We start from the raw sequence: 9,716 nt of genomic DNA on the forward strand, positions 1-9,716 counted from the left end.
GAACGATGAAATCATATGGATTATGTATTTTAATTGGTGCTAGGCAGACGACCTTGTTGGGGCAACGATTGGCGGAGCTAGCTTCGGGTGTTGGGGGTCAATATCGATTGTGGTTCGATACGTAGTGGCCAAGTGGATACTCGGAGACCACGCATTGGTGAACCAGAATGGCCTGACCCAGGGCTGACCCATGGGTCTGACCTTGCCACTCGGGTTTCGCGGTTTCGGCGTATGCGACCCAAAGTGTGAGGCTAATCGTGCCGGTGTCATCGAGCAACGTGATGTCGCGCTTGACCGTCTTGTTTGGGCCAACTTCCTGTGGGGGGCCGACCGTCGCGCAAACGGCGACGATCGTGAGGGGGTCGGATTGATGTTGCTGGTGGCGGGAAGGCACGGGGATGCTTGCAATGATTGCGACAGTGGTGTACACGTGTACACGTAGACCATGTGCGGGATTGTCGCTATGTCGTCGTCTTGGGCGACCGTTGTGCCGGCCATGAATATGTACTCGTGTTCTTGACCGTTTTGTTGGTATTCGACCTTGATCGGCTTTGTGAGGCCGTTGGTAAACGTGTATTCATTGTCGATGCGCAGACGCCCGAGGAGGAGGAGGCGCGACTGGAAAAGCAACGCGTTAGCCAAGCCGCTGCGCGAGCCGTGTCTGCGAACGTGGGCTCTACGAAACGAGCGGCACCGGGGCGTGGCACGAATGATGCCGTTGCTATTCCAGTCGCGCCGCCTCCTCCTCGGGCGTCTCGGTGGCCTTCTTGACGGCGCGGGCAGTGGCATGGCTAAGGTGTTGCTTTTCCAGCCGAGCTGCTTCCTCTTCGGGCGTCTCGGTGGCCTTCTGCTCAGCGCGCGCCTTGCCCTTGCGCTCCTTCGATGCTTGCATGTTGCTTATGTCTGAAGGTGGCGCCTGGCACCGAGTCCACAGTGTAACTATCGGGTACACGGCCCGGCTGGGGCATGAACGAGACTCAGCCGGTGGGTGACTCCGGCCTGGCCCATGATGGAAGCGTCGAGCTCCACTCGTTTCCACTTAAGACACGAAGGTCAACCACTAACGAAAGGCCACAGACGAACGTAGACTAGCACGATAGGACAGGTTCGTCAAAGATCAATCACGTCAACGGCACAGTTGTCGTCGAACGCGATCGTGAGCTCGCCGCCGCTGAACGCACTGGGCAAGACGAGGAGAAGCGAGCCAATGCTATAAGAACCATACTCGGCAAACGCGTCGCCAAAGCGGTCGACGGCCAATGGCATGAGCGCGTCGGTAGAGCCCTCGGAGTCGATGCACAGGTGCGTCGGGATGGCAAGAACGTGGGTGGTCGTGAGGACGAGGCCGCGTTCGACGGCTTGGAGGATCTGCGAGTCAAATTAGGCGTCCCACGTCACTTTGTTGAGGACGATCATGTGCTTGGCGGGCACGACAATGATGCCATCGACGGCGTAGCGCGCGGCGAGCTGCTGCATTTGGTCCAAAGTCGGCAGCCATTGACGCCGTCCACGGAGATCTCAGGCACGAGATGGCTTACCGCTGCGTCGGCGAAGACGTACCGTGTAGTTGGAGGCTGCGCGCAGCTGCCGCAACGCCACCTCGTGCGCGGCGAGGGCAAGGTGGATCGGTCCGTCGACCAGACGCATGTGCTCGTCGTCCAGTCGTGCGCAGATTGGTAGTTATTGGGCTAATGAATTGCCTTGGAGTCGCAGAATGCCGTTGGATTGGTTGAAAATCCATTGCATGGTTGTCCCGTGACGCTTGCCGGGGCCGTGGGAGGATTTGTGAACGAAAGTTGGAGGTTAAGAAAGTTTTTGGTGGTGCAAGATTAGAGCTTTGTTGAATGTTGAACACGAAATGGGGTTGCCCCAATGCTCGAGGTCCACCGAGTTATATATGCTCATGTTTCGCGTTATCTTCATAATTACACAAAGACTTCGCATACGTAAAGACTAGCAATCTCCTTCTTCGCCGAGTTGCCAACGAAATCGACTGACGCTACGACAGCTACGAGACCCCATGAAAGCAGCGCAGTCGCCAGGTGCGTGTAAATTCAATACTAAGCTTCGTATGTCGATGAGACGGCAATCGGGCGACGATGCGGAACGAAGGATGTTTGTGCTTGATACGTGTTTGTAGGAGCTGTTTGTATCAATATATCGAGCAATATATATGAGTATGTGTGTAAGAAAGAAATTAAATCGATACTGCAAGATGATAAACTGACGTGCGCAAGATACGTGCTGAATTTTACAGTCTTTCTGTGGCCAGAAGCGCGCAAGTATCAACATATATACGTGACACGACAGCCCAATTGGGTGTTTTTCGGGTCGGACGTACCATATGGTCGATATATCCTCATCTTGATCATTGGAGAGTGTTTAAAAATGCCGATACAACAATGTGTCCTTGGTCGCGTAGCAATGTATTATGCGTATAGCCCATCAAAAAAATAATATTACAAGCAATGACTATGGATTAAGAACTTGATACGAATTAGCGCATTGAGACGCCGCGGAAAGCACCCATCGCGATTGCCATGAGTATCCTCCAACTTGATACTCACAGTTGATGGTGGCACGTCATTGGTCGGAGGCGACAAAACAGGCGTACGGAATCAAGTAATCAAAGTATCAGGCAGAGCCATCTGGTCTTGTGCAAGGTGGGCTTGCAACGACATTCTTCGATTTGCTTTGACCAACTCACTTGCCATGAGCGCCACCCAGAACCAGAGCATGTACGCCGCTCCCGTCTCCTTCCCGTTTGATTTGCAGACGACGACGACGACGACGACCGAAGACGTCTGCTGGTCGCTCACCACCGACGCCCCGACGTCCATTGAAGAGAGCGTCATCGTCGGGGCCACGCATCTGCGCGACGTGTACGACATGCGCATGTCCGACCTTCACAGCACGCCCGTGACCATCCAACCAACGAAGGCCAATCGCCCCGCCCCATGTCCTCTCGCCGCACCTGCGTCCGTGCACTTGACCGTCGCCGTCGCCGCGTAGTTTGTGTCGTCTGGGTCTAGTATAACATTGCTATTTGTCGTCTTCAGTCGCAATGACAATTTTCACATCGTTTGAGCAAATGAGACAAACGCACATGAACGAGTTCGAGACAGCGTCCTCGTAGCATGAACGACTGCCAACGAGTAAGACACCCGTTCCCGTCTTTCTTTTATTCCTTATACCGGTACTCGGAGTATTTAGCAGCCAAGTGCGTCTATAGCAACGAAGTCACGACAGTAGCAGCACGCAGAGTCCTCCTATACTGTCGGCTTATATTAAAATCCTAAAATTCCACCGAGCACGCGGTGCCATTCTCCTTTCGGTCGTCTTCGGTGCGGGTGATGACAAAGCTGTCGTTGGAGCCGTCGCTCATGTTGAAGCTGCCGTCCGTCGACGTGCGCTGACGATGGAAGCTGGACGAGTCGCTCTCCGAATCGCTCCCGACGCCCTCGTTGAAGTTCTCCAAGTGGTTGAACTTTTGCGCGATCGTCTGGCGGTACGGCGCCGTGTCCGTCTCGACCGACGCGCGCGCCACAAAGTTGACGAGCGGGTTCGTCGCCACCTCGTAGCCACTCATGGCGCTCGTGCGCGGCAGACTCGTGTTGCTCGAACTGCTACGGGGCGAGATCGGCAGCGCAAAGACCGGTGCCGGCTCGGGCACGGCGTACATGGGCGGCGCCGGCTGCGTCGCCATGGTCGTCATCGGGATGGCCACTTGCGCGGGCGGCGTCGACTGCGCCTTGTTGGCGTAGTGTCCGACGTCATCGTCGTCGTCTTCGTCGTTGCGGCGCTTGCGAATGATGCAGCATGCGATACCGATGATGAGGAAGAGTCCGACAACACCGCCGCCGATGCCACCATAGAGAGCCCAGTTTGTGGACGATGACGGCGGCGAGGTCGCAGGTGCGGCCGTCGGCTCGGCTGTGGCCGAGCTCGCGTCGTCTGTCGGGGCCGGCGTGGTAGTTTGATCTGAAGGGCGCTGCGTCGGCTGTGGCGGCTGCGTAGGCTGGGTCGGCTGGGGCGATTGGGGGGACTCTGTCGTGGACACGGGCGCCGTCGTCGTCGTGTTTCCAGTACCAGAGCCCGAGCCAGAGCCCGACGAGGTCGACGACCAGGTGCCACACTTGGTCGACGACGAGCAGAGGCCAAAGAAGTTGGTGTCCTTGCAGGAGACAGTGCCCGAGTCCGAGACGCTCATGCAGGCGCCGCAGGACGTTGACGTCGATCGGTCGCATGTGTCGCCGGATGCAGTCACGCACGTCTTGTTCTTGCACACGGCCGGCGTTGTCTTGGCATCACCTAGGGAGGTGCTGCATTAGACGTAGGTGGCACATGCGGATGGGCGTACTGGCAGCGAGAAGGAGCAGCGCTGTCGCTAGCTGCAGAAGGAGCTTCATGAGGAGCGGAGTACTTTCTTCGGCGACCTGGGCACGCTGTAGAGAGTTGGCGAGTTTGCAACAGCGTGCTCGTCGAGGAAGTCACCACCTGGTGAGCGTTGGGCGACCACCATGTAGTGATCTTTAAACAGGATCGGCATAGATTTGACTTGGTTGAAATAAGCAACAACCCGTCTCATGTATTATACTTGGTGTTTGTATGTTGGCTTTGGTAATAAAATGCATTTTCGTGTCTGAGATCGTTCGCGGCTTCGTAAGCCCGCAGCTGTATTTTTTCTCGAATTTCAAATCCAATAGACACGCCAAGTTCTTTTCGATCGAATGGTTTAAAATACTTTAACCGAGACGTTGAACTCGCTTCTCGAAGGTGTCTCAAACAGCCTGTCAAACCGTGTGTGCATTGCGAACCTGCGCAACGACGAGTGGACCAAACGACCGAGACGAGTCTACCGATACACTGAGCCTTGCTGCATCGCAGTCGGAAGCGCGGCTCGTAGCTCTCGAATTTGGTCGCACGTGCAGCCAGTCTCTTGACACTGCTGTTGCGAGAATAGTGCATGATTATGAAGACGTGCACGGTGCTAGCAACTGCAACGTTGGTAGATCCGACACCGATTTACAGCAGCTTGCTACGACGATCAGCAAGCTTCTTCTCGCTGCGAGAATTACTGTAGACATTTGAGCCCAAACGAGCACGAGCAATGGAGTGAGAGCGATTTCAAGTTCGAAGCCACACGTCTCGACATGTCTTTGGTCGTCGTCGCTTGGAGTTTGTCAAAACAAACTCTGTCCACTCCGTCCAACAATCGAGTCGAACCGTACGTTTGGGACGCTTCTGGTAAATAGTTTAACCGTGGTGTGGGTTTATCGAATTGCCTTCGCGCCAAATAAGTGATTTGTCGACACAAAAATTGCTTGCGGCTACTACCAAGCTACCAAGCCAGCGATCACTTCGCTACCGTGCTCAGCGATCATAGTCGAGCTCTAAGGTTGGCTTCACGCGTGTGGAGTGAAGGCGATGCAGAGATGTGAGGTTGGAGAGTTGGTCACGTGGGTGTTGCTGTCCGTAATCGTGTTTCGTACCGTGACGCCCAAGTCCAAAGTAGAATCGATACAAGAAGACCGTGACGCCTTCGTTGGAGACTTGGCTTGCGTGCGCACACATCGTCCTTGGCCCATGAATTCATATATATCAGCGGGTACAGTGTACGCAGGCTATTGCCGCGCTTGGTATATTCACAGTGGAGATAGAGCCCAACACCAAGAGCGCTGGACCGTCGAAGCGAGCGACAGGCGTTGGCTGAAGTTTGGGCGAATCCGACAAAACAACTGCAGCGGAAACGATTTATCACTGGATTTAAATCCTCCTTGAGAACACGGTCCGGAAGTCTCTCTGCCATGCGACGACGCACCGCTCGAGAGCTCTTGGTTCGTTGCGGATGGTTGGGGCACGGTGCTTTTATCCTTTTTTGCGCGAGGAATCGACAATTCATAGTGGAATGTTGCATAAATCCTACAAGCGATTAAACTTAGTTACTGACGATCGCTTGGTAGAGCTGCTGGCGCTGGCGAAAGAGAGCTTCGTCCAGGGTTGCGAGTGGCTTGACGCACGCCATGAGGCAGTTGAGAACCACGAGGCCAACGCAGGCGAGCGGGAGGAACCCGATGCCGCAGCTGACGCCGACAATGATGACGACGAAGAGACCGATCGAGAAGGACATGCTCACGAGGCTCAGGAGCACGAGCAAAAGCATGTTGCCGAGCTTGGTGCAGTAGCGCGCAAAGGTGCCTTGGCGGCGGCGACGGTTGTCGGGCACCTCGACCATCAACGGCGCTTGCACCGACGACGGCAGGTCGTCGTACACCGGGGCATACATGGGCGCGCTCGGTGCGTAAAAGTACGTTGGCTGCTGCGTTTGGACGACGACGCCCGTCGTGGAAAAGAACTCGCTCGTGAAAAACTTGGTCGTGCCCCGGAGGATCGCGCCAAAGCCGTGGAGGCAGAGCACGCTAAAGTAGAGAAACCCGACGCCGAAGAGCGCGATCTGCACCTTGTGCGCCTCGTCCACCGGAATGCCAGCGACGCTCGCGTGCAGCGTGTGGACGCGGTGGTGACGCGTGTACGTCAACGTCATTGGCTGGTTGTTGGCATACGAGTCGTCCCAGTAGAGCGGAAAGGCCATGCACGCGATCGACGTCGCTAGCAAAATCAGCGGCGTCAAGCTAAACATGAGCGCGAGCGGGAGCTTGATGGCGACAAAGTAAAAGACGGCGAGGATCGACTCGGCCGAGAGCGTCGAGAGCGACGGCGAGAGGCGGTACCCGCTGCGGTGGTAGAGTCCGCGGCGCGGCACCTGAAAGTTGACTGTGATCTGGTCTTTTGTTGGCGCCACGCAGTTGTAGAGGTACACGTCGCACTCGGCAAAGACGCGGACGAGATGCAAAAGGAACTGCAGCACGAGCAAGCCGAGGCAGCAGAGCGGAATGAGGCCGACGCCGAGCGACCCGACCGAAATGACGAGCACAAAGGCCAGCAGCGCCAAGACAAAGTTGAACAGGTGGAAGAAGACGAGCTGGAACGTCAAGAGGCGCAGTGGACTGGTGAGCGCATACCAAAAGACATTGTCATTGTCCTCGTGGTCGCACGGCGGCGGTGGCACGGCATAGTACTGCGGCGGCGCAGCTTGGTACCCGCCATACATGGGCACGGTGGCCGGCGTCGGTGCGGGTGCGGCCACCGGCACCGCCATCACGGGCGTCTTCTCGGTTGGTGAGAGTGCAGGATACATTGTTCGAGGAGGTCGACAAAATAAGAATGAGTCGAAGGGCAATCTGGCAGTGGTCACCTGCACTCGGCTCGGAATGTGGGTTTGGGAATGTCGGTACCAGAGTGTAGGTGGATCTGATAATCTTATTTCACGGAATCGTCTCAATTGCAGAAAATGTCAAACTGAATAGACAGCATTCGAGACAGTATAGATAAATTCTGTATGTTTGGGACGAATCATGGTCTGAGGGCATCACACACTTGGTGTGTGAAATGGTGATGATCAGGAGGCCAACTGTGGCCAGATAGCCTTCCCGCTCCTCGCCACTCATTATGCCCCGGTCGCCGGGGCTACTGCAATACACTTGCACGCAGTCGCATTTGCAGTGGTAGCGAACGAACTGAAGGCTCAACGAACGTCAAGCCTTAGACGAACTGAAGGCTCAACGAACGACAAGCCTTTAGACTATTGATTCAACTACAAAGAGACTTTGCGCTGATTACACGTAGCAACTGGGAAGCACCCGCTGTCGCGTTGTATTGTGCATGACATACACGCGTTGTCCTCACAAGCCGATGGGTTCTGAGGCGGCCTCGGCAAGGCCTTGGGTCTTGAGCCATTCGGCATTATAGAGCTTGCTTCGGTAGCGGTCGCCGCCGTCGCAGAGCACCGTCGCCACGGTGTGACCAGGGCCAAGCTTCCGCGCCAGCTTGACGGCGCCGACCACGTTGAGCGCAGCGCTCGGACCCACAAAAATACCTAATGCACCCTATCAAACGCTGGTCGCACGACGAACTAGAAAGCACCGTCGTGGCGAAGGAGGTGGTAGGCCATTCGCACAATCTCAAAGTTGGTCACGATGATACCGTGGTCCATGACGCCTTGCTTAAAGTTGGGAGTCGCGCGCGGCAGGCCAATGCCCTCTGCAATCTAGTCAGCAGTTTTATCTGATGCTGAGGAGCGAGATAGATACCGTGTCGCCGCTCGTCTTGGGGAGCATCTCCCAGCCGTTGGGCTGAAGCGTGCTGTTGGTGCGCTTCGAGTTGATGTAGCCCGCGGTCGCACCGCCCTCGGGGTCGACGACCCACACTTCGATGGCCGGATTCTTCTCCTTGAGAAACTTGGAGATGCCGCCAATGGTGCCGCCCGTACCTACGACGCTTGTGAATGCAACCATAAAATGCTGTCTCTGGCGCACCAGACGCGGCCACAAACCCATCGAGTCGACCTGTCGTCTGCCGCCAGATCTCGGGCCCCGTCGTCTCGTAGTGTGCCTGGAAGTTGGCGATGTTTTCAAACTGGTCCGGTCCGAAATGCGTCGTCGGGTTGGCTGCAATGATGCGCTTGGCAAGGTGGTAAAAGTGGTTGGGATCCGAGAGCGGGACGCCCGGCTGGACGTGCGTCGTAGCGCCAAACGCTTGCATGAGCGCGATCTTCTCCGTCGACGTAACCGCGGGCATCGTGAAGACAGCCTTGTAGCCCTTGGCCGCTGCGACGAGCGCGAGACCAAGTCCCGTGTTGCCGCCCGTGGCTTCTACGACGGTGCCGCCCGGCGGAAGGTCACCCGACTTCTCCGCCGACTCGATCAAGTACTTGGCCGCGCGGTCCTTGACGCTGCCACTCGGGTTGAGGAACCTACGACCATCTACTATCAGACACTGTTCGAAATCGATACGCGTCGTACTCGGCCTTGGCGAGAATGCGGCAGCCCGTGAGCTTGGAGAGCGACGGGATCTCGAGCAGCGGGGTATTGCCGATCGCGCCGAGGATGGTCACGACCTCGTCGGACGTCGATGCCGGCGTCGAGCGCAGCTGTTGGGTGCGCTCAGACCAAACGCCGATGGCGGCTCCCGTCGCCAGAAGCGCGAGGCCGCCGGCAGCGCGTTGCAAGCCAGCAGCGGTCATGGTGCAAACTCGAAAAAAAGTGCAACCTCGCAGTCGTAACGAGCGACCCAATCACGGCATTTCTCACATTCCTCACTGATACCACAATTTACACGCATAAAGAAATTGAGTTAAATGCAATGAAAATCAGAGCTAAAAAACCACGGTGAGATATGCAGGCGCCCCACGAGGTATGATGCTTGCAGATGCTTGCAAGGCTCCGACCAAGACTGCGCTCGAGCCGCATGAGACAGTCGATGCTCCAGCTCATGGTCGTCTCGAGGCTCTGGAGACTCAAGGGACGTGTAATATTCAAGTGGTGTCAAAACTGGCAGCTCTAGGGACGCTCACTTTACCGACGCAAGAGCAAGACGAGGAGCGCGTGCAAAATGAGAAGCGTGACGCATGCAATGCCACTCACAATCGCAAGCTTGTACTCTACCAGCAGCATGAGTTAGTTGCCGAGATCACACGCAAAGTACCCAGGAGCTCGGACGAAACAGCGAGCGGCGCCATGGACCAGCGCACCGCCATCTCGGGGACGATGGCCACGTGGAGAGACGTGAGCGAGAGGCCGCAGAGCCCGAGGCCGTGGAGGAACAAGCCGTGCACAAGCGACGTCCGGAGGCAAAACCAGACGCCGCCGAGCGCCGAG

The 9,716-nt window shown here is 56.5% G+C and overlaps 6 protein-coding genes across 6 annotated transcripts; 1 reads left to right on the forward strand and 5 right to left on the reverse strand.

Moving 5' to 3' along the window:
- Positions 1–719: 719 nt before the first annotated feature.
- On the reverse strand, positions 720–1,647 carry SDRG_08077 (hypothetical protein; the record flags this gene model as incomplete). The annotated part of the gene is made up of 4 exons (XM_008613944.1): positions 720–916; positions 1,132–1,368; positions 1,411–1,470; positions 1,561–1,647. The coding sequence occupies 4 exons, from the start codon at positions 1,645–1,647 to the stop codon at positions 722–724; spliced, it is 579 nt and encodes a 192-aa protein (XP_008612166.1). The 3' UTR covers positions 720–721.
- Positions 1,648–2,712: 1,065 nt separating this feature from the next.
- On the forward strand, positions 2,713–3,012 carry SDRG_08078 (hypothetical protein; the record flags this gene model as incomplete). Its single annotated transcript, XM_008613945.1, has 1 exon — positions 2,713–3,012. The coding sequence occupies one exon, from the start codon at positions 2,713–2,715 to the stop codon at positions 3,010–3,012; it is 300 nt and encodes a 99-aa protein (XP_008612167.1).
- A 91-nt stretch (positions 3,013–3,103) lies between these two features.
- On the reverse strand, positions 3,104–4,547 carry SDRG_08079 (hypothetical protein). Its single transcript, XM_008613946.1, has 2 exons — positions 4,361–4,547; positions 3,104–4,311 (listed from the first exon to the last, which is right to left on the reverse strand). Exons 1-2 carry the CDS (start codon positions 4,407–4,409, stop codon positions 3,296–3,298), a joined length of 1,065 nt encoding a protein of 354 aa, XP_008612168.1. The 5' UTR covers positions 4,410–4,547; the 3' UTR covers positions 3,104–3,295.
- A 1,192-nt stretch (positions 4,548–5,739) lies between these two features.
- SDRG_08080 (hypothetical protein) lies at positions 5,740–7,315 on the reverse strand. Its single transcript, XM_008613947.1, has one exon. The coding sequence runs from the start codon at positions 7,196–7,198 to the stop codon at positions 5,939–5,941; it is 1,260 nt and encodes a 419-aa protein (XP_008612169.1). The 5' UTR covers positions 7,199–7,315; the 3' UTR covers positions 5,740–5,938.
- Positions 7,316–7,742: 427 nt separating this feature from the next.
- On the reverse strand, positions 7,743–9,082 carry SDRG_08081 (hypothetical protein; the record flags this gene model as incomplete). Its single annotated transcript, XM_008613948.1, has 5 exons — positions 7,743–7,936; positions 7,984–8,107; positions 8,151–8,329; positions 8,376–8,812; positions 8,862–9,082. 5 exons carry the CDS (start codon positions 9,080–9,082, stop codon positions 7,743–7,745), a joined length of 1,155 nt encoding a protein of 384 aa, XP_008612170.1.
- Positions 9,083–9,413: 331 nt separating this feature from the next.
- Positions 9,414–9,595, reverse strand: SDRG_08082 (hypothetical protein; the record flags this gene model as incomplete). The annotated part of the gene is made up of 2 exons (XM_008613949.1): positions 9,414–9,499; positions 9,544–9,595. 2 exons carry the CDS (start codon positions 9,593–9,595, stop codon positions 9,414–9,416), a joined length of 138 nt encoding a protein of 45 aa, XP_008612171.1.
- Between the last annotated feature and the right edge of the window lie 121 nt (positions 9,596–9,716).

The sequence above is a fragment of the Saprolegnia diclina genome (assembly GCF_000281045.1).
Source record: "Saprolegnia diclina VS20 unplaced genomic scaffold supercont1.24, whole genome shotgun sequence".
NCBI classification, from domain to species: domain Eukaryota; phylum Oomycota; class Saprolegniomycetes; order Saprolegniales; family Saprolegniaceae; genus Saprolegnia; species Saprolegnia diclina.

Coding starts and splice junctions, on each gene's coding strand:
- SDRG_08079 (XM_008613946.1), bottom strand. CDS start 4,409: ATGAAGCTCCTTCTGCAGCTAGCGACAGCGCTGCTCCTTCTCGCTGCC. Junction 4,312..4,360: donor GCTGCTCCTTCTCGCTGCCA/GTACGCCCATCC, acceptor GCACCTCCCTAG/GTGATGCCAAGACAACGCCG.
- SDRG_08080 (XM_008613947.1), bottom strand. CDS start 7,198: ATGTATCCTGCACTCTCACCAACCGAGAAGACGCCCGTGATGGCGGTG.